The sequence below is a fragment of the Salvelinus fontinalis genome, chromosome 6 (assembly GCF_029448725.1).
Source record: "Salvelinus fontinalis isolate EN_2023a chromosome 6, ASM2944872v1, whole genome shotgun sequence".
Classification (NCBI taxonomy): domain Eukaryota; kingdom Metazoa; phylum Chordata; class Actinopteri; order Salmoniformes; family Salmonidae; genus Salvelinus; species Salvelinus fontinalis.
Genome location: NC_074670.1, coordinates 20,372,581 through 20,398,898, shown reverse-complemented (window position 1 = coordinate 20,398,898; position 26,318 = coordinate 20,372,581). Strand labels below are relative to the sequence as shown.

Here is a 26,318-nt window from a genome sequence, read left to right as displayed (position 1 = left end):
TCAAATAATAAAAATGAATCCAAACAAAGGATTTATTTATGGGACCTCATCCCCCTCCCATTCAGTATGTATTTTCACAGGTGTGTTTATTTTATTTCATTCACAGACAGACTTGCTTATAGTGGACATCAGTAACAAACTTCTAAAGGTTCTGTGTAATAGAGCCCCACAGTGGAGGTGTTATAACACCCATAAAACCTAGCGGTCAAACAGGGAAATGGTTCTAATCCTTTTTCCACCATTTTCCCCATAGGGAAATAAGGGCTGTGTTTCATGTAGGCTTACCCTGCCTGGCAAGATGTTTTGAAAACAATGTAAATATCTCTCGGACAAGTTGACTTTTATCAATATATTCAGCATTATTTACTCTCAGTTTCGAAAATGTTAATTATCATCAAAGTAGACATCATGCAAGACTGCAAATCCCTGCAAGCTCCTGCAGGTCATATCTAGCGGACACCTTTGCTAACAGGTATTGTGTCAATTTAAAACTTGCACAAGACAGTTTACAGGATTGTCAATTTAAAGAAATGTAGCCAATTTATTAATTACTACATTTAGCTAACATTAGATAGTTAATCCAGAGATTATTACCTTTGCCTCAAATTGTCAGTCTCAACCAAATCATCATGGTATTTGTAGTTCTTTATGGTAGCCACATTAGCAGCTAATTAGCATTCATTTGGGGGGGGGGGGGGGGGGGGTAAATACAGGCAAATATATTGACAAAAGTCACCTTTACACGGTTATCAAAACGTCACATAAGGGTATGCCTTCACAAAATACAGCCCTTATTGTAAGTGTTTCAAAAATCCCTATGGGAAAAATGAATGGTGGAAAAACGATTAGAACCATTTCCCTGTTTGATCGCTAGGTTTTATGGGTATTATGACTCATATTGTGGTACTCTATACTAATTCATTTCTGCGGTAATGTTGTATTTGATGATGCAGTTAAACATCTACGCCACCAGGTGGCATAGTGAACATACGGTTACTACAGCAAAACAACCTGGTGTCAGACAGTATACACTGAGTGTACAAAACATTAGGAACACCTGCTCTTTCTATGACAGACTGACCAGGTGAATCGAGGTGACAGCTATGATCCCTTATTGATATCAGTTGATAAATCCACTTCAATCAGTGTAGATGAAGGGGAGGAAACAAGTTAAATAAGGATTTTTAAGCCTTGAGACAATTGAGACATGGATTGTGTATGTCATTCAGAGGGTGAAAGGGCAAGAAAAAATATTTAAGTGCCTTTGAACTGGGTATGGTAGTACACTGCTGGGTTTTTCACGCTCAACAGTTTCCTTCTGCATATCAAGAATGGTCCACCACTCAAAGGACATCCAGCCAACTTGACACAACTGCGGGAAGCATTGGAGTCAACATGGGCCAGCATCCCTGTGGAACGCTTTCAACACCTTGTAGTGTCCATGCCCTGACGAACTGAGGCTGTTCTGAGGGCAAAAGGGGATGTAACTCAATATTAGAAAGGTGTTCCTAATGTTTGTACACTCAGTGTAGTTGCCCCACTATGCAGAGCACTGCTGTCAAAATCCAATCAAATCAATCAAATATAATTTTATATGTCACAAGAGGAATAAAATACAAAAGAATGAAGCTATATACAGGGAGTACCAGAAACATAACACTGTGCATGGGTACGAGGTATTTGCATGTATGTACATAAAGGCAGGGGTGAAGTGACTAGGCATCACAGTAGCAGAAGCTGAATGATCTCTAGAGGTCCCGTCCACGGTCCTCCTAGTTCAAGTTCAGTTACAGTTCCACACCTCTGTCCCACCTTCCCACATAGGAACATTGGGCACCCCGGGCTACTGCTTCAGCCTAGAACCAGCACCCTTGTCTGAGGTGGGGGGAAATGACTTGTTCCTGGTGGTAGATACAGCAGATAGAGGATTACCATGCCTCAAGGATTACTATACCTACCCGAATGTAGTACTAAGGTTTATTAAATATTGGCAGGTGTCGCTGTTTTGAAGCCACCACGCAGCCATTTCGATGCTATAAAATTAATTTATTAATTAATGTCTATATTTGTTTTTGACAAGTATATTCTATTACAGACACCATAATGCATACTTTTAAATTATATTAAGTGAATTGAACCTGAAAATTCGAAATAAAAATATAAAAAAATATTCCTGAAAGCATTTTTGTTTTACAGATGTTACTGTCCCCACTAAAACAAAGAAATACTTAAATACATGTCATTTTATCCGTGAAACATTTTTTTTAAATACAGTGCAATTCGATTAATTCCTATGGAGGACTGCTCCTTCTGGGGTATACCAATATGGCAGCCAGTAGCTTCAAAGCCTCTCATTTGCCATTACATGGCATTAGCTCTCCAGGGTTTATACACATCGTTGTCTACTAAGGCCTTGCTAATCTCACAGCCACACAATGAGTCTCAACAGACCTTTACAAGTTTTTTTCAGGAAGCTGATAAAGCATGGGCAGACACACCTGTCTTATCTATCCTTATCTAACTCCCTTTATTGAGCTGGCAGGCCAGATCCTGTTTCTTGGGTAAACATTTGTCTCTTTTGAAAAGTCTGACATTATACACCACTATTAAAAAGGCACTGCCTCTGAAATATGGCTGCACAGTTCTCTAGTCATGGTTCACATGGTTCATATTCACTAATCACTAATTGTCACTATTCACTAATTGTCTCAAACGTTTATTGAAAACAAATAGGCATACATTTTCACAATGAGCACTATTTGTCTCTCAAATACATACACTACTGTTCAAAAGTTTGGGGTCACTTAGAAATGTTCTTGTTTTTTAAAGAAAAGCAATTATTTTGTGCATGAAAATAGCATCAAATTGATCAGAAATACAGTGTAGACATTGTTAGTGTTGTAAATGACTATTGTAGCTGGAAACAGCTAATTTTTAATGGAATATCTACATAGGCGTACAGAGGCCCATTATCAGCAACCATCACTCCTGTGTTCCTAATGGCACGTTGTGTTAGCTAATCCAAATAGTACCCGCAAACACCAGTCTCAATGTCAACAGTGAAGAGGTGACTCCGGGATGCTGGCCTTCTGGGCAGAGTTGTAAAGAAAAATACATATCCAAGGCTAGCCATTAAAAATAAAAGATTAAGATGGGCAAAAGAACATAGACACTGGACAGAGGAACTCGACTCCGGCATCCCGAAGTCGGCTCTTCACTAATAAAATTGAGACTGGTATTTTGCAGGTACTATTTAATGAAGCTGCCAGTTGAGGACTTGTGAGGCGTCTGATTCTTTAAACTAGACACTAATGTACTTGTCCTCTTGCTCAGTTGTGCATCGGGGCTTCCCATTCCTCTTTTTATTCTGGTTAGAGACAGTTTGCGCTGTTCTGTGAAGGGAGTAGTACACAGCGTAGTACACAAGATCTTCAGTTTCTTGTCAATTCTCTCATGGAATAGCCTTCATTTCTCAGAACAAGAATAGACTGACGAGTTTCAGAAGAAAGTTCTTTGTTTCTAGCCATTTTGAGCCTGTAATCGAACCCACAAATGCTGATCCTCCAGATACTCAACAAGTCTAAAGACGGACAGTTTTATTTCTTCTTTAATCAGCACAGCAGCTTTCAGCTGTGCTAACATACTTGCAAAAGGGTTTTCGAATGATCAATTAGCCTTTTAAAATGATAAACTTGGATTAGCTAACACAATGTGCCATTGGAACACAGGAATGATGGTTGCTGATAATGGGCCTCTGTACGCCTGTGTAGATATTCCATAAAAAATCTGCCGTTTCCAGCTACAATAGTCCTTTACAACATTAACAATGTCTACACTGTATTTCTGATCAATTTGATGTTATTTTAATGGACAAAAAAATTGTTTTTATTTCAAAAACAAGGACATTTCAGAGTGACCCCAAATTTTGAACGGTGGTGTAGTTACAGTTGTTAGCTAGCTAGCTCATTTTAGCCATATTAGCATTGACATGAAATCCGTCAAACCACCTCAAAACAAGATATGGTATCAAGATGAAACTAGCTGAAACGACCCACTTATAGTTCCCCACAAGGCAGTTTCATGTCATTGTTGCTAGCCATCTGGCCATCCAGAATCACAACAACTCATAGACTTCTGCCCCATTAAGGGAGTGAGCGCTATTTATAATAAGGGTTACATGGAGAAAATCTTACCTCTGAAATGAAAATGACTGCCCCTCCCTTCAGCAAAATATATTTATCTAAACCCTTGTTCTATTTTCTTCAAAATCTTAAGCTAACAAGTGGTGGGCCTGTGCTTTTTGCCATTTTCTTTAATAAAAGGTAGGCTTATGGCATACTCTCTCATACCCCCTCAATTCGAGTCTTGGTTTTAACTTAACAGCCCTTCACTGACACGGAGGTAGGCTATTTAAAGAGTGCATGGTGGGTGGAGGAATTGACCAACAAATCTGTGGATATAGCAGCCTACAGCCTAAATTCGTCTGTCAAACAGGTAGACCTATCTCTTATTTCTTAAATAGGAAGAAATATGCTCCAACACAAAGCCCTCTTGTTGTTAGTAAAGTCTAAAATGAAGACTGTGCCTACTCGAATTTACCTACTTTCAGCAACATGAGATGTCTATAGGCTACTCTGTGCGTAAGGTAGTGCATTTTTTAGACTAGGCCTAATCAAAATGTATTTTCTGAAGAAGCCTTTGACTCTCCCCCTGAACTGCCACCGTAGGCCTACACAGCACAGCCATTGGTTAGGCAGCACACAAAAGGTTTTTGATCAGCAAGAGCAGAGCAGGCTTGGAATATTCATTAGATTGTGTAATGCAGCCTAGTTGTATTTACACCATCCCAGCAGCTATCTTAGAAATATAACTGTACTTTGTAGCCTATAGGCTATAGGCAATGGATCATTTGATTTAGACAACACTAAATAGCCTGTAGATTGGTTAGCTGACAACTTCACAAAAACAATGTGCATGTTCACTCCCTTAATGGTGCAGAAGTTTGTGAGTTGTTGTGGTTCTGGATGGCTAGATAACTAGCAACAATGACAAACTGCCATGTGGAGAATCTAAGTGGCTTGTTTCAGCTAGTTTCATCTTGTTCTTGATACCATATCTTGTTTTGAGGTGTTAGTTTTAGTTGAAAATGAAATATCATACAATTATTTTATAACACATTTCTTATACATTTGTACATTAACTTGCATTGAATATTGTTTTAAGTGATTTTTAAGGTTTTCCTAAAATAAATAATTCAACACAACGCCTGAATATATAAACTTGCTGTAACGTTCCTGACCTGTTTTATGTTGTTTTTGTATGTGTTTATGGTGAGGGCGTGTGTTTTGGGTGGGCAGTCTATGTTTTCTGTTTCTATGTTGGTTTTGGTTGCCTGGTATGGCTCTTAATTAGAGGCAGGTGTTTTGCGTTTTCCTCTAATTAAGAGTCATATTTAGGTAGGGTGTTCTCACTGTTTGTTTGTGGGTGATTGTCTCCTGTTTCGTATATGTATGTACCATACGGGACTGTTTGGTTGTTCGTTCGTTTTGATGTAGTCTGTTCCTGTCCGTGAGTTTTACGTTTTAGTTAAGCAAGTTCATGTTCAGGTTTTCGTCTACGTCGTTTTCTTGTTTTGTAATTTTGTAAGTGTTTGTTTTCGTGTTGCCGTCGTTTCGAATAAAGAGATGGCTTATTTCCCAAATGCTGCGTATTGGTCCACTGATCCTTCTCTCCTCTCCTCGTCCGAGGATGAGGAGAACGACAGCCCTTACACTTGCCTTTGTGACAGCTGAAAAGATTTATTTATCATGAAATAAGATATTTCCACCCAACCTTTTTGTGAGATTTTGATAACAACCATATGATTTCCCTATCTAAAACAAATCAATAAATGTAAATTATACATAGTATACTAATTGACCTAAAAATATGGATGTGGTGGAAATGACAAGGTGTGGTGGAAATGACATCTATGTAAAATAAAACTTATGAAAACAATATTTTATTGCAAACACTTTGAACAACCATTGTAGAACATGTAATTCATTTAAGAAAAAGTAAGATTCCAAAAGTGGGCAGAGCTCAAGGAAGTAGACCAGTGGTTTTGAGAGATAAGCCCAGATTGCAGAGGGGTCATCCGCATAGAAGAGCTCAGTGAGCAAAATGAAACGGTATCATTTGTGATATGTCCAACACAGGTGTGGAGGGTCACCTGCATGTGAGAATCACCAAAGTGAACTGCCTGGATTTCACTGGTGTATTTACGCAGGTAGTTCTGTCAGTGGCACAACTTTGGTTTTAGAAGAGGGGGGGGGGGGGGGGGGTAATTATTATTATTTGTTTGATCCAGTTGGATAAACACTCCAACCAGCATACCCGACCGCTCAGAGGTGTCTGCATGGTCCTAAAGCACACCATTGCCTCAATTTTGTATCACATTCAAATGATAAAACTGGAGGGGACAAAAATGCAATTTCAGAATGTGAGGGGGGCATTCCCCCCGTCCCGTCCCCGTCCCCAGTGAAAGTTGCGCCCCTGAGTTCTCTGCAGAGTCAATATGCACGATGATCTCCTCTTTCCGCAGATTCTCTTTTAATTCTCTCATTTTGGAGTATTGGTGTCGAATGTTGTACATATGTTTCCCCAACTTCAATCCTTTGGAGAAGTCCTCCAGTAGAATCTGTGGTGTGCCACACACCTTTTCTTTTACTGTCAGATGTACAGTGAACTTCTCCATGTTTCCCTCTTTGTTTTTCCTTCTCTCTCTCTTCAGCTTTGTTTTTCCACTCAAACCACCATGTCTGCTATCCAGCATCAAAGTCAGATTGTTAAGTTCTTTGGCTTGGCAAAGGGAGAACTCTGTGTACATGCACTCTTTCTTCAGGTTCTCATAGCAGAAAGACTCAATACGGTTCTCATTGTTGTTGCAGCTGATCACTTTGTGATACTGTAGTTTGTCAGCCATGAACTGGAGGTTGGTGAGGGTTTTGCAGAGACATGTGTCCTTATCTTGGACTGCTGACTTGACAACCCCAAAAGGACGTCTTTTGCAGAATTCACAGTAGGAAATTTGAATATCTGAATATTCCCTTAAACTTCTGATAAAGGTTCTGAATTGTGCCATTCAAGAAGCGCTTCTGCTTTTTCTTCTTGTTCCTTGTTAGTGTGTCCTTTTTCCCTGTTGTTGCTCTGCTGTTGTCATCACGTTCATAGAATCTAGTGATCTTCTCTCCTGTGGCAGTGCTGATTCTGTTACACTGATTTTCCTGGAGTATTGGAGACTCGATGACCTGTTTTCATTTGCCCTCATTGCTTTTGCTGAAAAGCTAAATTCTCTGTTTGCGGCTTTGACCAGGCCATACTTTCTCAGGATGTTGCCTCTGAGCATTTTTGAAGCCACTTGTTTGTCCTTGGCACTGCACATTTTGTTAATAGTTTTGTTTTAACTCTACAATGATGGTATTTTGAAACAATAAAATCCTTCTCAAGTTCTTCCGAGTTCCCTTCATTTGCTGTTTTGTCTTTGGGGAATCTTGTCTCTCCATTTTGTTCATCAGTCGATCATACCTTTTTTTGTATTTCTCAGCTTTCCGTAAAGCATTATCAAGTTTGACATTTGTCATACTAAGATCTCTGTATGCTTTTGAGCGACCTCTTCCAACCTTTTTCCTTCCAGCAAGTATTCGACTTCTCATTCCTGTTGCAGACCATGAGGAAGGGGTATCAGGGCAGGTAAGTTAGGGGAACGTATGTTAGCCTCATGTTCTGGCTGCAAGTCATCTGGTGACTGAGGTGGTGTGTTGCCTGATCCATTGCAACTCTTTAAAGTCTGTCTTAGATTTTATTTAATTGACTCTTTCAGTAGTACATAACATTATATAATGTGTAATTATTAATGTTTTCTCAGAGAAAGACATAGTAGAAGCTTAAAAGTCTGGGTCAGGGACAAGGGCAAAATAGTGAAATTGAGGTATAAAATGCATCTGAAAAGTAGCTAGAATACTTGATAGAGAGATGTTTTAAAAAGTATGGGGTGATTCCGGTGTGAACTTAACATACAAATATTTGTATTTGTTTTATTTTTTATAAAATCCCCAAAATTGACCCGAGGACATAGAAGTGCCCGTAGTTGCATAATCACCCTAAAATTCTACTTGAGTAAAATCATAAAAGTATTTGGTTTTAAATATACAATACTTAAGTATACAAAAGTAAATGTAATTTCTAAAATATACTTAAGTATAAAAAGTTAAAGAAAAATTATAAATAATGACAAATTCCTTATATTAAGCAAACCAGACAGCACAATGTTTTTTAAATGTATGGATAGCCATGGGCACACTCCTACACTACTTAAGTACTTTACACCACTGGGAATGAGGGTGTGCATAACCTGTCTGCTTGTTTTTGCTCATGATTTCTTGTGTTGAAAATGTGCCCTCATTTATAATATTGCTTTGTTAATGTTTCCCTTACCTTGGTTGAATAGTTTACTCTCCATTCTTTTGGATGTTGGGGAGGCTGTTGCAAAGATGAAGTTAAATATTGTAACAAAATGTGTTTTTGAGGTCTGATTTGCTATTTTTATTTCATTTATGTTATGTTTTACCCCACTGTTTTCCCCTTTATGAACTTGAACGGTATTGATGTAGGCACTATAGCCTACATTTCACTTTGAAAACGTAATCTAAGGAAGGCTCTACTGTGCATGCTCTTGGGGGCGGGTAACAGATGACGATCGACTTCACTGTACAATACTTTGTGAAAGCCCGCTCTCCACTCTCCCTGGTTGACAAACACCTTTGTGTTGAAGGAGAACCATGCTTCGAATTGTGTTATCCCGAACTTTGCCTAGAATCTCTGGCATTTCCAATTGTCAGTATTCGGCGGCCGCCATCCCGGTTCCAAGCGCACAGCCCGAAGTCCATTATAACAAGGTAAGCGATAAGCATTGACCTGTTGAATGACCTGTTGAGTAGCTATTGTCATTGTTGCACACGACTGAAATGATCGGTTTAGTGTATTTCTGTCATGTGCAATTCATTGCAAGGCAACTAGGCATACGTGAGAATTGCAATATCTTTTGGACTAGATGCATTATTTGTTGTTGCTTGACTAGCTAGCCTACTTGTTGATAACTCTTGTTGACACTTGAAACACTTGACCTGATTGAACCTTGTGAGAACGTACTTATCCGATACATTAGGTCAACTGAATTACATATACACTCGATAATTGTTGGGTATGATGGTGTTATGCAAAACTGTAATGTGACAGACAGCCAGAAACCTTCCTGGGTTGCATTAATAAAACGTTTGCTAGAGTTGAAAGACCAGCTTGTACATAGACAGCCACAACACATGTACATGCATGTGTTTCTGTTCAATTGTTTTGGAGGAATTTATAAAGAGACTTCTAAACCATTGTAATATTATGTCAGAGACAGTATCTTACAATACTGCACAAATAAAAACTGAAGGGACGTAATGGGATGCAACTGAACAATACAGTGTTTATACTGGCTCCAATTTATTTTCGGTCTATTGGATCAAAGAGTTGTGATAACATATGTAATCTAAACATAGAGCCTAATCAAATCTCCTCTGTCTCATTACAGCTGTTCATCAATAACGAGTGGCAGGATGCCGTCAGCAAGAGGTCCTTCCCCACCATCAATCCAGCCACAGGAGAGGTCATCTGTCAGGTGGCTGAGGCAGACAAGGTCAGTGGCTGGAACTGCCTTGAAACCTGGCTCTGTTCTGTCTAATTACAAGACTTACATGCTTGATTCCTTGGAGTAATCACTGATCTAATATAATTGGATTGGTGAAAGCAGGACCTTTGCAGTCGTAATGACTGTCTCAAGGAAGGGAGTAAGGCGGCATTTTCAAAGCATTTGAACAGGCCCCTCACTGTTTCTGTATTCAACACCACTACATCTGTAACGGCTCTCATCTTCCTCGTCTGAGGAGGATAAGTTAGAAGGATCGGAGGACCAATGTGCAGCGTGGTAATTGTTCATCTTACTTTAATAAAGGTGAACACTCAAAATACAAAACAACAAAAGTGACAACTGAAACAGTTCTATCTGGTGCAGACACACAAAGACTGAAAACAACCACCCACAAAACCCAACACAAAATAGGCTACCTAAATATGGTTCCCAATCAGGGACAACGATTGACAGCTGCCTCTGATTGAGAACCATATCAGGCCAAACACAGAAATAGCAAAACATAGAAATACAAACATAGACTGCCCACCCCAACTCACGCCCTGACCATACTAAATAAAGACAAAACAAAGGAAATAAAGGTCAGAACGTGACAACATCCTTGGCACGCTAAGACAACAACAAGTTGCCTGAAGCAGAAACATGACAATTAGGTGTGGTAGGAGGACGAGAGGGTAAAATAACCATGGGGAAAAATTAACCGTAACAACAGGTGTAATTAGAGCACAATCTTGCAGGGGCCAGGTGTGTGACTATCTTTTTGTGTTATTACACTGTTGCAATTGAATTACTTGATGTTATTTTTTTAAATGATGCCTGTTGACCTAAGGGTTGAAACGTTGTTGTAAATAAATATCACCTGCGAGCATGAGCAGCAGTGTGCATTGTTTTCCTTTCTGTTTTCCATTTTTCAAATTATATAATCTAATATTTCTGATTTGGTTTGCTTGTCTTTTCATCTCCCTCTGTTTTCCCTCTGTGGCCTCCTCCCTCTTTCCAGGCAGATGTGGACAAGGCTGTGAAGGCTGCCAGGGAGGCCTTCAGGTTTGGGTCACCATGGCGACGTATGGACGCGTCGGACCGCGGGCTGCTCCTGAGCCGGCTGGCAGACGCAATCGAGAGGGACACAGCCTACCTAGCGGTCAGTGACTCCGTCCCATTTCTGCTGGTCAATGGAGATAAATGATTAACCTGAAGTGGTGTTATGAGCGGCTAATTAGATGCACAACATTTCTGTTCTGGCAGTCATGCCAAAGAAAGCTAAATTGTTTGGATTGTATTAGAGTTGACTTGTGTGGCACTGACATACTGCTTTGTCTGATGACAAATGTTACCTTCCAGTGGTGGAAACGTTTTACTCAGAAATATTATCTTTAAAAAAGTATGTTCAGATAGATTTATTTGGCTTGTAAACAGCAGCGCCATATTTTGCAGAGTCACTGTTAGTCCTGTATTCCACAGGTTGCTGACCTGAGCAGCTCCCACGCTGAAGTCACATGGCAGAGATAGAGACGCAGGGTCACGGCTAGGTCACATGATCAACACTGAGAAACCGCTGTGGAAGTGGAGTAAAATAATTCCTTAGTGCTGCTCTTACAAGACATACACAAAACATATTTGTTGGTGTTATGTTACAGGTTTGGCGAAAGTAATAGGGGAAAGGCTATAGTGGTGAAAGGGTTTCTCTGGGCTTGTTTTGATAAAATAATGAACAGCTTCAGCACAGGAAGCTGCCCTACTTTGCCTGGTAAATGAGGCCCTGCTAAAATCAGATTTTCAAGGTCCATCAGGGTGCAAGGTCCATCAGGACTGGAAATAGCAATGATTCTGTCCACGGAGCCGGCTCTACCTACATGTTATATATGGATATGGTGTGTATTTGAGAGGGAGTCTGTCCAGAGCCAAGCCAGTGACTCATCGGTACTTGTAAGACTGGCCAATCTGTTTAAGTATGTACAGTCCAATGTCTTCAACATGAACTGTATGTGCCTGTAAATGTTGTATCTAGATACGTTTTGTCGTGTGTGTTATGTTGACCACATATACTCTTGTTTTCCCCTTCAAAATATTGGATTCTAATGTGACCTAACTAAAGTGAGGGTTACTGGTGTTTAACTGGACTCTGAACTGATTAACACCCTGTAGCAGTAAATAGTCCCTGTAATTTGATATGACAATGTTATAGTAAAACATCTGTTTAGCCCATTAGCAGCATGTTACAGAGCCTACCTCTAAATACATACTGTATGCTTCTGTGTACAACACTGGATATCTATTAGCTCTTTCTAGGAAGGTATTGCCATTTTTTTAATTAACATTTGTTAGGGGGTAGATCAGCTTTATTATTGCAGATGGCTTCCAGCAATGTAATTGTCTGCATTGTTTCCAATCCCTCATATATTTTTTTGTAAAAAAAACACAAATATATATATATATACACACACACACACTACCGTTCAAAAGTTTGCGGTCACTCTGAAATGTCCTTGTTTTTTAAAGAAAATCACATTTTTGTCCATTAAAATAACATCAAATTGATCAGAAATACAGTGTAGACATTGCTAATGGTGTAAATGACTATTGTAGCTGGAAACAGATGATTTTTTATGGAATATGTACGTAGGCGTACAGTGGCCCATTATCAGCAACCATCACTTCTGTGTTCCAATGGCACGTTGTGTTAGCTAATCCAAGTTTATCATTTTAAAAGGCTAATTGATCATTCAAAAACCCTTTTGCAATTATGTTAGCACAGCTGAAAACTGCTGTGCTGATTAAAGGAGCAATAAAACTGGCCTTCTTTAGACTAGTTGAGTATCTGGAGCATCAGCATTTGTGGGTTCGATTACAGGCTCAAAATGGTCAGAAACAAAGAACTTTCTTCTGAAATTCGTCAGTCTATTCTTGTTCTGAGAAATGAAGGCTATTCCATGCTAGAAATTGCCAAGAAATTTAAGATCTCGTACTACGCTGTGTACTACTCCCTTCACAGAACAGCACAAACAGGCTCTAACCAGAATAGAAAGAGGAGTGGGAGGCCCCGGTGCAGAACTGAGCAAGAGGACAAGTACATTAGAGTGTCTAGTTTGAGAAACAGAAGCCTCAGAAGTCCTCAAGCATCCTGGAGTCGCCTCTTCACTGTTGATGTTGAGACTGGTGTTTTGCGGGTACTATTTAATAAAGCTGCCATCTAGATCCTTTGAGGCTGTGGAGGGATCCAAATTGTGGATTTAAAAGAAAACATGAATCATCAGTGTACAATGACACCTTTGTTTGACAATGTTACGTAATACAGAATACAGCCTTGCTACTATTTGTCCTCATTTAAACTTCATCAGTTAGGCCATGGCGGAACTCTGTTGACACTTTGACCTTATTTTGCCATAGGAACTGGAGACCCTGGACAATGGGAAGCCCTATGCCGTATCCTACAGCGTGGACGTGCCCATGGTGGTCAAGTGCCTCAGGTCAGTCACAGTAATATAAATTGCAGTGTGTAAGTGTGAGAGCAGTGAAATGAACGCATGCATTTTATCCTTGGAGGATCAGGCTTTCAGCTCGACTGCCCCCAGCCTCTGGAATGCTCTCCCGGATCACCTGAAGGCACCACAGACTCTGGGCTCCTTTAAAACGGGCCTAAAAACCTTTCTCTTTAGGAAGGTTTTCTGTTGATAGCTGTGCTCCTTGGTGACTTTGTCCCTTGTAGTGTCAGCTGTGTTTTTTGTGTCAGTTGCCTTCTAACGTTCTATTTGGTTTTTATTTTATGCACCTTGATATTATTCTGTATAATTATTCTGTATAATACATTTATTATTATTACTTTCTGCAAACCAAAATGTATGAGTTGTCATGAATCTTAAGTGACAGATGTGGCGTTATGCTATATGGTTGAATGTTTGTTACATTTCAAGTGTGTGTGAAGTTGTAGGGCGAGGCAGAGACAGAATGGTGGGAAAGAAAGGGGGAAAAAGAGGGTGAGACTGACTGTGAATTAGTTCTTACAAGAATGTGACTGCAGACTGCCAAACCTCCCTTATTTGATTGGCTGGCACACAGCACCATGACCTAGACTGCTTGCTGTATACTCACTGTGGATCCAATCACTATCTCAATCTACTGTCTGCTTGTTTACCTTTTAATGGATTGGAAATAGACTCATTTACAGTTTCCTTCTTTGAAAAAATACACATTTCCTTCTACTCTTGATATCTGAAACTATAGTTGCTGCAGTTCTATTTCATAATAAACATTTATACATGGTAGCCCTACTGAGTCTCGTGTCCTCCTGGTATTTACTGAATATGGAATGTAGTGAGTACTTAATGCAGTTGAGAAATATTGACATCCCCCAAATCCCTTTTGATATATCTGAAAGGTGTAATATTTTTGAGGATTCTTGAGTCCAAGTGTTTACTGTCTGTGTGTGCATGTGTGTGCACAGGTACTGTGCAGGCTGGGCAGATAAGTGGGAGGGGAAGACCATTCCCATCGATGGAGACTTCTTCTGCTACACCCGTCATGAGCCCATTGGTGTGTGTGGCCAGATCATCCCGGTGAGTGAGTGAAGGAACTGTTCAGGGGTTAGGAATGGACCTCCTTGATGAATCTTAAGCTGTTCAGGGGTTAGGAATGGACCTCCTTGATGAATCTTAAACCGTTCAGGGGTTAGGGATGGACCTCCTTGATGAATCTTAAACTGTTCAGGGGTTAGGGATGGACCTCCTTGATGAATCTTAAACCGTTCAGGGGTTAGGAATGGACCTCCTTGATGAATCTTAAACTGTTCAGGGGTTAGGAATGGACCTCCTTGATGAATCTTAAACTGTTCAGGGGCTAGGAATGGACCTCCTTGATGAATCTTAAACCGTTCAGGGGTTAGGAATGGACCTCCTTGATGAATCTTAAGCTGTTCAGGGGTTAGGGATGGACCTCCTTGATGAATCTTAAACCGTTCAGGGGTTAGGAATGGACCTCCTTGATGAATCTTAAGCTGTTCAGGGGTTAGGAATGGACCTCCTTGATGAATCTTAAACTGTTCAGGGGTTAGGGATGGACCTCCTTGATGAATCTTAAACCGTTCAGGGGTTAGGAATGGACCTCCTTGATGAATCTTAAACTGTTCAGGGGTTAGGAATGGACCTCCTTGATGAATCTTAAACCGTTCAGGGGTTAGGAATGGACCTCCTTGATGAATCTTAAACTGTTCAGGGGTTAGGGATAGACCTCCTTGATGAATCTTAAACCGTTCAGGGGTTAGGAATGGACCTCCTTGATGAATCTTAAACCGTTCAGGGGTTAGGAATGGACCTCCTTGATGAATCTTAAACCGTTCAGGGGTTAGGAATGGACCTCCTTGATGAATCTTAAACCGTTCAGGGGTTAGGAATGGACCTCCTTGATGAATCTTAAGAAACATTCTCAATATACTTTCTCAATAGTTCATATTCGCAATTTGAACATGATTTGGATATGTAATTTAAGGTGACACCCTGCCTCCAAAACCTGGTAGAGCTGCAAGGCTGTGGTATATCGTGGCAGCCTGGACGTTAATGTGTTGAGTGCCTGCATGGATTTATGTCTGTGTACTTTGCATGAGTTTATGCACACGTTTGATATGGTCTGTCTTCACTCTACCGTTCACTCTCTTCCTCTCTCTATCTTCCCTCAGTGGAACTTCCCTCTGCTGATGCAGGCATGGAAGCTGGGGCCAGCTCTGGCTACAGGCAACACTGTGGTGATGAAGGTGGCTGAGCAGACCCCCCTCACTGCCCTGTATGTGGCCAGTCTCATCAAGGAGGTTGGTACACTAATACACACACACACACACCCTCCTTACCACATTTCTTAAGCTCTCTCCTCTCTCTCTCTCTCCTCTCAGGTTGGTTTCCCTCCAGGTGTGGTGAACATCCTGCCTGGTATGGGTCCATCTGCTGGTTCTGCCATCGCCTCCCACATGGATGTGGATAAGGTGGCTTTCACAGGATCTACTGAGGTAAGACAGACCGCCCATACCTCAGGCATCTCAAAGAACTGAGTCACTGCTTTCATATGGCCAATGTGTTTTGGTGTATTAGTGTGTGTATGAGAATGAGCCCTGTGCTGTCTAAGCAGCTCCATGCTCTATGTGTCCAGGTAGGTCACCTGATCCAGCAGGCATCTGGCTCCAGCAACCTGAAGAAGGTCACTCTGGAGCTGGGAGGAAAGAGCCCCAACATAATCATGTCTGATGCCAACAGTGAGTATGGCTCAAGGCAACTTTACTTTTGGGATGGGCATCCAGTTATAAATATGTCAAAAATGGGAACACTTAATTTGGATAGTCAGCTACAGCAATATCTTAAGCAAAGTGTGGTCTCCGTTTTATTTATGAAGTATCAATTGCAGCAGACAGCTGCTACTTTTACAACGAAGGACATCTACCACAGGAGGCTGATGGGATGAGTTATAGGAGTACAGGCTCATTGTAATGACTAATGGAATTAATGGAACGGAGTCAAACGTGGTTTCCATATGTTTGACGTGCTTGATACCGTTCTGTTTATTCCATTCCAGCATTACAATGAGCCCGTCCTCCTATAGTACCCCCCACCAGCCTCCTCTGAAATCTACTACGGCATGTGCATGTTTGCCTGTGTGTCTTTATTTGTTTGATTGCGATTGCTGTTTCTGACTTAGCCGATATGTTTCGACTTGAGGTTATACACCTTCCTCTTCAAGTCGAAATTTTGCTCAGCTATAATGTTTGCACCGCAGTGACAAATGCAGGATAGGGCTAGAAAACATACCTCAGTCCAGGGATGGAAGATGTCACAGTACTCCTAATTATCCCATTATCCGACATGGAAAATCGAGAAGATTAAAATACTGCTAGTTTTTTAAACTGCCTTTTCGTCAGCATGCTAGGCTTGCTAATGCTAAAGCAGCCCATTGGATTCCACAACACTTCCAGCAGCTACTCACCCCAAGGCCAGGTGTCAATTTCATGGAGTCCAATGCTGCAAAACGTCAAGTGGAAACATATCGGCTATGTATGACTGTGTTCTCTCTCTCTCTTTCTGCAGTGGCGGAGGCGGTGGAACAGTCCCACTTTGCCCTGTTCTTTAACCAGGGCCAGTGCTGCTGTGCCGGCTCCCGTACATACGTGCAGGACACCATCTATGATGAGTTTATGGAGCGCAGTGTGGAGCGGGCCAAGAGCAGGGTGGTGGGAGACCCCTTCAACATGAAGACTGAGCAGGGACCGCAGGTTAGAAATAATGCATGGTGCACACACCCAGACGAGTAGAGTAGGAGTTGAAGACACACCCAGACGAGTAGAGTAGGAGTTGAAGACACACACCCAGACAAGTAGAGTAGGAGTTGAAAACACACACCCAGACGAGTAGAGTAGGAGTTGAAGACACGCCCAGACGAGTAGAGTAGGACTTGAAGACACACCCAGACGAGTAGAGTAGGAGTTGAATACACGCCCAGACGAGTAGAGTAGGAGTTGAAGACACGCCCAGACGAGTAGAGTAGAAGTTGAAGACACACCCAGACGAGTAGAGTAGGACTTGAAGACACGCCCAGACGAGTAGAGTAGGAGTTGAAGACACGCCCAGACGAGTAGAGTAGGAGTTGAAGACACGCCCAGACGAGTACAGTAGGAGTTGAAGACACGCCCAGACGAGTAGAGTAGGAGTTGAAGACAAGCCCAGACGAGTAGAGTAGGAGTTGAAGACACGCCCAGACGAGTAGAGTAGGAATTGAAGACACGCCCAGACGAGTAGAGTAGGAGTTGAAGACACGCCCAGACGAGTAGAGTAGGAGTTGAAGACACGCCCAGACGAGTAGAGTAGGAGTTGAAGACATGCCCAGACGAGTAGAGTAGGAGTTGAAGACACGCCCAGACGAGTAGGAGTTGAAGACACGCCCAGACGAGTAGAGTAGGAATTGAAGACACGCCCAGACGAGTAGAGTAGGAGTTGAAGACACACCCAGACGAGTAGAGTAGGAGTTGAAGACACGCCCAGACGAGTAGGAGTTGAAGCCATGCCCAGACGAGTAGAGTAGGAGTTGAAGACACACACCCAAACATAAGACACTGGATAAAAATAGAAGAGCTACACACTCTATTGTACTGAAATAACTGTGGTACCAGCATTTCCAAATGCAGAGCCTTTATCAGAAAACAACTACAAGAACGCACTTGCATGCATACATATACACAAGCACATGTAGTCTGGTTTGGTTTATAGCTCTCTTCCTAACACATTAATAAGACACCCACTTACGAGCACTGTAAAACGGTTCCCTATCTAGGTGGATGAGGAACAGTTCAAGAAGATTCTGGGCTACATCAGCAGTGGTAAGAGTGAGGGGGCCAAGCTGATGTGCGGGGGAGGGGTGGCTGCAGACCGTGGCTACTTCATCCAACCAACCATCTTTGGAGATGTCCAGGACGGCATGACCATCGCCCGTGAGGAGGTACAGCATGGCATTTATAATTAACAACTCACTCTTCATGAAACTGGTTGTCAAGATTCACCATTTTGGCTCTCGGGGCTGCCTTGACAGAATCCCCCTACTGGCTATACCCATGAAAATGGAAAGAAAAGCCAGTATATTTTGCTTGTCTAAAGTATATTTGTGTGGCTATTCTGAAGCTAGAATCCTTAGTTGCTACATTCATTTTTGAACCTTAATGAACTTTAAATTAATTATATACAGTTGAAGTCGGAAGTTTAAATACACCTTAGCCAAATACATTTAAACTCAGTTTTTCACAATTCCTGACATTTAATACTAATAAAAATTCCCTGTCTTAGGTCAGTTAGGATCACCAATTTATTTTAAGAATGTGAAATGTCAGAATAATAGTAGAGAGAATGATATATTTCAGCTTTTATTTCTTTCATCACATTCCCAATGGGTCAGAAGTTTACATACACTCAATTAGTATTTTGTAGCATTGCCTTTAAATTGATTAACTTGGGTCAAACGTTTTGGGTAGTCTTCCACAAGCTTCCCACAATAAGTTGGGTGAATTTTGGCCCATTCTTCATGACAGAGCTGGTGTAACTGAGTTAGGTTTGTAGGCCTCCTTGCTCGCACTCGCTTTTTCAGTTCTGCCCACAAACTTTCTATGGGATTGAGGTCAGGGCTTTGTGATGGCCACTCCTATACCTTGACTTTGTTGTCCTTAAGCTATTTTGCCACAACTTTGGAAGTATGCTTGGGGTCATTGTCCATTTGGAAGACCCATTTGCGACCAATCTTTAACTTCCTGACTGATGTCTTGAGATGTTGCTTCAATATATCCACATAATGTTCCTTTCTCATGATGCCATCTATTTTGTGAAGTGCACCAGTCCCTCCTGCAGCAAAGCACCCCCGTGCTTCACGGTTTGGATGGTGTTCTTCGGCTTACAAGACTCCCCCTTTTTCCTCCAAACATAACGATGGTCACTATGGCTCAACAGTTCTATTTTTGTTTCATCAGACCAGAGGACAATTCTCCAAAAAGTACAATCTTTGTCCCCATGTGCAGTTGCAAACAGGAGTCTGTCTTTTTTTATGGCGGTTTTGGAGCAGTGGCTTCTTCCTTGCTGAGCGGCCTTTCAGGTTTATGTTGATATAGAACTCGTTTTACTGTGGATATAGATACTTTTGTACCCGTTTCCTCCAGCATCTTCACAAGGTCCTTTGCTGTTGTTCTGGGATTGATTTGCACTTTTCGCACAAAAGTACGGTCATCTCTAGGAGACAGAATGCGTCTCCTTCCTGAGCGGTATGACGGCTGCATAGTCCCATGGTGTTTATACTTGTGGACTATTGTTTGTACAGATGAACGTGGTACCTTCAGGCATTTGGAAATTGCTCACAAGGATGAACCAGACTTGTGGTCTACAATTCTTTTACTGAGGTCTTGGCTGATTCCTTTTCATTTTCCCATGATGTCAAACAAAGAGGCACTGAGTTTGAAGGTAGGCCTTGAAATTCATCCACAGGTACACCTCCAATTGACTCAAATGATGTCAATTAGCTTATCAGAATCTTCTAAAGCCAAGACATTTTCTGGAATTTTCCAAGTTGTTTAAAGGCACAGTCAACATGGTGTATGTAAACTTCTGACCCACTGGAATTGTGATACAGTGAATTATAAGTGAAATAATCTGTATGTAAACAATTGTTGGAAAAATGACTTGTGTCATGTTCAAAGTAGATGTCCTACCCGACTTTCCAAAACTATAGTTTGTTAACAAGAAATTTGTGGAGTGGTTGAAAAATGAGTTTTAATGACTCAAACCTAAGTGTATGTAAACTTCCGACTTCAACTGTATACCCATTGATTCTTAAAGAATAGAACGTATAAATGCCTCATGATGTAACGGCAGCCTTCCTCCTCTTCACGAGAAGAGAGGGTGTAGCAAGGATCGGACCAACACGCAGCGTAGCCAGTGCTCAACATGTTTAATTTAACGATAAACAGTGAACACTTACAACGAATACAAAATAACAAATGTGGCAAACCGATACAGTCCTAGCTGGTGCAGAGAAACACAAAGACAGGAAACAACCACCCACAAACCCCAACACAAAACAAGCCACCTATATATGATTCCCAATCAGAGACAACACAAAACATCTGCCTCTGATTGAGAACCATATTAGGCCAAACATAGAAACAGACAAACTAGACACACAACATAGAATGCCCACCCAGCTCACGTCCTGACCAACACTAAAACAAGCAAAACACACAAGAACTATGGTCAGAACGTGACACATGAGCTTAGTTCATACCCTGTCATACCCCATCAGAACCTACAATATAAGCTTGTTTTACTCCAGTGTTTGTAAACAACAAATGTAAACAAACAATGTATAGCCTCAAAACATGGTTAAAACTATACATGGGATATCACGGATGGTCAGTTCTTGCATCCATAGCACTGTCTATGAATTTGAGTGTTTTTTTTCCATCCCTTAGCTTTTTAGCGAAACTGTGGCGAGGAGAATGCTTTATTGTTTCAATTAAGTATTCTAGCTCTAAGGAAAGTAGCCAGACAAGCTCATACATGTGTAACATGTTCTCTTCAGAGAACAGATCTCTTTAGGTTAGATTCTTTAAATGAATTTATCCTCTATAACACTTTGTCTGTGTTCAGATCTTTGGGCCGGTGATGCAGATCCTGAAGTTTAAGACTCTGGAGGAGGTGGTTGAGAGAGCCAACGACACAAAGTACGGCCTGGCAGCTGCTGTCTTCACCAAAGACATCGACAAGGCCCACTACATCTCTAGCGGAATTCGCGCTGGTACTGTCTGGTACGCTGATTTCTAGCTGACTTTATTTTACATTATGTCCATCAAATTGTCAATTTCTTTCCGTAGTATAAAAGGTCCAGAAGTTGGCCCATTAAAATACGATAATTGTGTATGTGGTTTGTCCATTTCTTTCTCCTAAGGATTAACTGCTATAATGTGTTTGGAGCACAAGCCCCCTTCGGTGGCTACAAATATTCTGGTAACGGTCGTGAGCTGGGAGAGTATGGCCTGGACAACTACACTGAAGTGAAAACGGTAAGGACCCCATCACTACCACAATACTGTAGGATAAAATGTTCATGCCCCATTGGGCCACATACGTAAATGTATGAACGCTGTTGCCACACGTTGCATACGTAATAAACAGCAACATCTCATAAGCAGCTGTATCTATGTTCACAAAATGTGTTAATGTCAAAGCTTCAAAACATATTTTATTCTTTACCTCAGGTAACAATCAAGGTCCCTCAGAAAAACTCGTAAAGACGTCTGAACTCTGCCTCCAATCAAGGAAACTAACTGACCATAGGAAGGCTCTATGGGACTAAATCAGCCTTTATTTGGTTTGTCACAGAGTTTATCAGTTATTCAGTTGGACTTTAGTGTTACTTAGCCTCTGTACTCATCTCTAACTTCATGTAAAGAATTTCCAAACAAGATGAGAAAACAATTACAGGCATGGTGCTGTTAGTTTACACCCAGCTTGTTGTACAGCCGTGTCAAACTTCAACAGCTTATTTTAAGCACTTCATAGAGCATGCCATAATATTTCATAATACTTATTTCAGTCATTATGTTCATCCTGTTTTTATATGGTGAATCCCTGCTACAATGCAGAGTAGTTTTGCACTCTTTTAGAGTGAAAGTGTGAACTTTGAAAGTATTTTGGATAATAAATGCACTTGATACTCGCTATTACTTGTTTTTAACCTAGTGTCATCTGATTCGACACAAACAATAATTTACAAAGTGTTTTATTAATAGGCAAACAATTAAAATGCTTTTATGGAGGAAACAGCATGGTATTAAAAAATATAGATATTGACTGAAAAGAAACATCACAGAACACAATAGTGGCAGTTCTAGTGCCACACAACAATATGTCTCAACATATGTACATTATCTAGGTTGAAGTGTGTAACTCTGGATTGCAGTTTGAAAATAGGCTGCTGTATTACGCTCAGGTGTAATGATAATGATATTGCATTTAGGGAGGAAGTAACCAAAGAGTATACCATACAGACTGCACAGCACAGAGCAAGGAGTGACGGAGAGTGTGTGCTTTCCTTTGGTAGACAGGTGCACCGTCAGAGAGATGACCCAAGAGATGAAGAAGATAAGCAAGCTGAAAGTGATAGATTTACCCTCGTTGTAGTTTTTGGGCAGGTCAGTTCCCATGTAGGCAAAACTAAAGCATGCAATACCCAGCAAAGCGGCAAACAGTACTATCACATAAAAGATGGGGATGACTCCATATGTGCGATCCAAAATTACCTCGCTATACAATGTTATCTGATTGGGCTTGGGTCCTTCAATGGCTATCCACAAAATGCACAGAAACAGCATTATGACAGTGGTTGTGATAATAGTGATCCACTGACCCCCATGCTTGACCCAGAAATCATACGCTTTGGGCAGTTTGGCGGCCATTTTGAAGATACAGACAATCTGGAAGGAGCAAACAGCAAGACAGGACAGGCAGGCCAGATAGAAGACTACAAACACAGAATTGCGTAAGGTGCAGATGGCCTCTGTGGGTTTGCCGATGTGGAAGAAGACACTGATGGAGGACATGGACAAGCAACACAACATGAGGAAGCAGAGCCTCCCACCGGCTGACTTTACCACAGGGGTGTCATTCTTACAAAGGAACAGAACCAAGATGGCCATTGAGATGAGGATGATGGAGCTGGCCTCGAACATCAGAAAAATGGCCAACGGAGCATCAGAATGCAGATACTCTATAGAGTGCTTAGTGCATGAGGTACTGCCAATCCTGGCCCACTCATCCTTTTGGCATGCTATGCATGCTATGCAGCTGTAGGGATCGGCTGTTGGGAGAGGAAGGGAAGAGAAAGTCTGGGTGACAGATTCTAATATGTGTACAGATAACAATCATTCTTGTCATATGATTCATAGGTGTTCTTTCTGACCTCTTGACCTGTCCAGGAAAAACTCCAGGCAAAAACAAAGTCATGTTGCTCAGTACCAGTGTGGTTGATGTACTTTCCATCAGCGCAGATCTCACAGTCAAAACAGCAGGTGTGGAAGCCAGTTTGAACATTTCTGGAGCCAGATTTACACTCACTAGAACACTGCAGAACTGGAGCCTGCAAGAAGTAGGAACAGCTTAAAATATCACTGTGGAAAAGACCAGCATCAGTTATCACTAATTTGAATACCACGCAGTGTTTTGATGGTGTATAATGTATACTTGCATGCTTTTGAAGAATGTAGTACTAACCTTTGTGCCCTCAAACCAATGTATGAGAGTTTCATTAATATGGAAGCTTGGTGTGGGGTTGGTAAGGTATGAGCCAATGTCCACATTAGAACATGTTTCATTTTTGCAGTCCCAGTGTACAATGTCGTAATGAGCAGGTGGGTCCCCGTTCTCATCAAACTCTATACTTTGATTTTCCAATTTTAATTTGACCTGTTCTAGTGCCTCAGTGACCTGGGAATGCAAGACAAAATGGTCAAATAAAAGATGATGTCAATTAATAATCATATTTTTGGTGATGTGGTTGACCATAAGGCTTCATGTTGAAGGAGATGCAGCTCACTTACCATGTAAGGATAAGCAATGATTTCTGAGTTAGCACATTTCCATGTCCCACACCACAAAGCATTGTGGAGTGCATGAGCCACAGCATACAGTGCAGAGTAGATGACAAAGCTGTATGTCGGCTCCTCTCCAATAATTGTCTGGGCACTGGTGGAGTTGCAGTCAGAGCAAATCTGACCACATCTTTCCTTCAAGTCCATGTCAGGATTTTACTGTGTTGTTAATGAACTCATCAAATCCTCTCAGGTCCTTGTGCCTCTGTACAGTGACACCTAAGACCGTCCCTATCCTCTCAATCTGACTCTTCTTGATCAACTCTTGGTTCATGGACCATGTCTCACTAGCGATCCATATCTTCTCCTTCACTCTGAGATCTATGGCCTTTTGGATGAAAGGAATGACAAACTCCACATTGGCAAAGACTAGAATAACCTGGACATTGAACATGGCTATGTTGTTGAATAGACGCCCTATTAAGGATTGGTTTTGGGGAATGGTGTCTTGGTATGCCAAACAGATGTTAGTTGGTCTAATCTCATCCTGAAAAACTGCCAAGGCGTCTCTGCTGTAGTCATTATCACCACCGATGAAAGCCACTCAGTTCCGGTTTAACTGTCGGAGTATACGGACTATAGACTCCACCTGATATTTGTCACTGGGAATGGTTCGGTAAAAGGAGGGAAATCTGTTTTTGTAGCTCAGTTGGACACTTGATGCCCCATGAGTCACCTGTTGAAGTAAAACACAAAACAATAATGCTTTTGTAAGAACAAGGATTGTCATATTTGAACAAGCATTACAGTACAGGTACATTTACATTGCAGTGTTCTACAGAACCATTCACGAAGAGTACAAACACAAGGGAGCTACTGAATAAATAGCACCATCATGAGGTTATATTGTGCCATAAAATACTATTTACCATTGGAATCATCTCAGGCATGTACAGAGGGGTGACACTGATGGTTTGGCTGCTTCCAAACGGGCCAGTGACTGAGATTACTTTAGGTCTGTAGTTTGTACCGTTCCACACGGGGATGGCTCCTCTTCCCTTTTGGGTCAGAAATTCCAGAGCAGCCCCATAACTGAGCAAGTCAGAGCAGTAGTCGAAAATCTCATAGCCCAGGCTGACACCAGGCAACAGCAATGTGGAGTTGTTGATCTCTTCAATAGCAAACCTCATGACTTGAATCTGCTGGTAGCTTGCTGAGGAAAATTTAAACCTGGGATGTAGAATAAAAGGTTGCATAGTTTTACTGTCCATGTGTGCAACAAAAAAAGTTTGACATTTACAGTATTGTTTTTTCCCCCCAGTGGTGAAAGCAGACTTTGCCTTACCTGTGACATTGAAGCACCTCAGGTTTTCTGTTTTCAGTGTCAGTCGCTGTACCAGTCACTCCATACTTCTCATGCAGCTGGAATAGTCCTCCCAGAATGTAGTCTCCATCCAGGCTGAGTTGTGGTAAAGAGGAGCATGTGTCACTTTGTTTCATCAGGTGAAATGACACCATCACCACAAGAAACAACATTGTAGGTTTCTAAGTAAGAGTGAGTTGTTAGAGCAGAGGCTGAAATGCTCTCCATCTACTGAGGTGACTGATACCAATCATCTTTCACTCTGTTTTACATGTTGCGTTACTTCCTTGTTTGTGTTCCATGCCCCAGATACCTGGATAACCACATCCACCTATCCATGGTCAGGCTATTATGGAAACATGTCTTGAGGTTTATGAAAATATCTGTCAGGTCTTTCACACACAGAATACAAAATAATTAGACATTTCCACCAGAAGAGGCTGGTGGGAGGAGCTATAGGAGGACGGGCACATTAATGGATGGAATGGAATAAACAGTAGCGGTGCATGGGTAAAATCACTGGGGAAGCCAAGACAGAATAAAAAGCCATATTACAACCTGTGTTGTGATAATTGCGTTGTTTGCTCTATAACCTGTTAGTTCATATGCCTTGCCACTGTGATATATATGCCTAAGGCCGAGACAATAAGAAGACACAGTGGCAGAATAAATTCAACCATACCGTTGTTTCATCACAAAACCAGAAAGCAACCTCTGTCTGGTGAAGTCCACAAAGCATATTGCATGTAACAATCAATTACATGACCTACAGCATGGTCAAGCAAGTTACTGTTTCTGACATTTTAGGACCACTAAACAACTATGTGGTCCCGTGTGGCTCAGTTGGCTCAGTTGGCAGAGCATGGTGCTTGCAACGCCAGGGTTGTGGGTTCAATTCCCACGGGGGGACCAGGGTTCAATACCCACGGGGGGACCAGGATGAATATGTATGAACTTTCCAATTTGTAAGTCGCTCTGGATAAGAGCGTCTGCTAAATGACTTAAATGTAAATGTTAAATGTATTGATTTAGAACCACAGAGAGTTACCGCAAGTCGCAAAGGAAACATGAGCTGCCTCCACTATTCCAGCACCATTTCATCTTCAACATTATCAAATCACCTATGCTTAGTC

At 41.4% G+C, this 26,318-nt stretch overlaps 2 protein-coding genes and 1 pseudogene across 3 annotated transcripts; 1 reads left to right on the top strand and 2 right to left on the bottom strand.

Moving 5' to 3' along the window:
- Positions 1–8,707: 8,707 nt before the first annotated feature.
- LOC129857315 (aldehyde dehydrogenase, mitochondrial-like) lies at positions 8,708–21,956 on the top strand. 2 transcript variants are annotated; one of them, XM_055925436.1, is made up of 13 exons: positions 8,708–8,936; positions 9,617–9,721; positions 10,734–10,874; positions 13,121–13,200; positions 14,175–14,286; positions 15,402–15,530; positions 15,612–15,725; positions 15,866–15,968; positions 16,795–16,979; positions 18,035–18,199; positions 20,884–21,041; positions 21,182–21,296; positions 21,492–21,956. In XM_055925436.1, the coding sequence occupies exons 1-13, from the start codon at positions 8,820–8,822 to the stop codon at positions 21,522–21,524; spliced, it is 1,557 nt and encodes a 518-aa protein (XP_055781411.1). In that variant the 5' UTR covers positions 8,708–8,819; the 3' UTR covers positions 21,525–21,956. The 2 variants fall into 2 exon arrangements, with proteins under 2 accessions (XP_055781411.1, XP_055781412.1); XM_055925437.1 differs by lacking the exons at positions 8,708–8,936; positions 9,617–9,721 and adding an exon at positions 11,195–12,900 and having other exon boundaries at positions 10,798–10,874.
- Positions 21,957–22,050: 94 nt separating this feature from the next.
- On the bottom strand, positions 22,051–23,138 carry LOC129857316 (taste receptor type 1 member 1-like; the record flags this gene model as incomplete). The annotated part of the gene is made up of 1 exon (XM_055925438.1): positions 22,051–23,138. A coding segment is annotated over one exon (978 nt), but the record flags the coding sequence as incomplete, so codon positions are not given.
- A 650-nt stretch (positions 23,139–23,788) lies between these two features.
- Positions 23,789–25,012, bottom strand: LOC129856828 (taste receptor type 1 member 1-like; annotated as a pseudogene).
- Between the last annotated feature and the right edge of the window lie 1,306 nt (positions 25,013–26,318).

Bases quoted from the DNA above. Each gene is read 5' to 3' on its own strand.
- LOC129857315 (XM_055925436.1), top strand. From the start codon at position 8,820: ATGCTTCGAATTGTGTTATCCCGAACTTTGCCTAGAATCTCTGGCATT. The intron at 10,875-13,120 runs GTCAGTGACTCC...ATTTTGCCATAG, and splicing joins GGGACACAGCCTACCTAGCG to GAACTGGAGACCCTGGACAA. The intron at 16,980-18,034 runs GTTAGAAATAAT...TTCCCTATCTAG, and splicing joins AGACTGAGCAGGGACCGCAG to GTGGATGAGGAACAGTTCAA.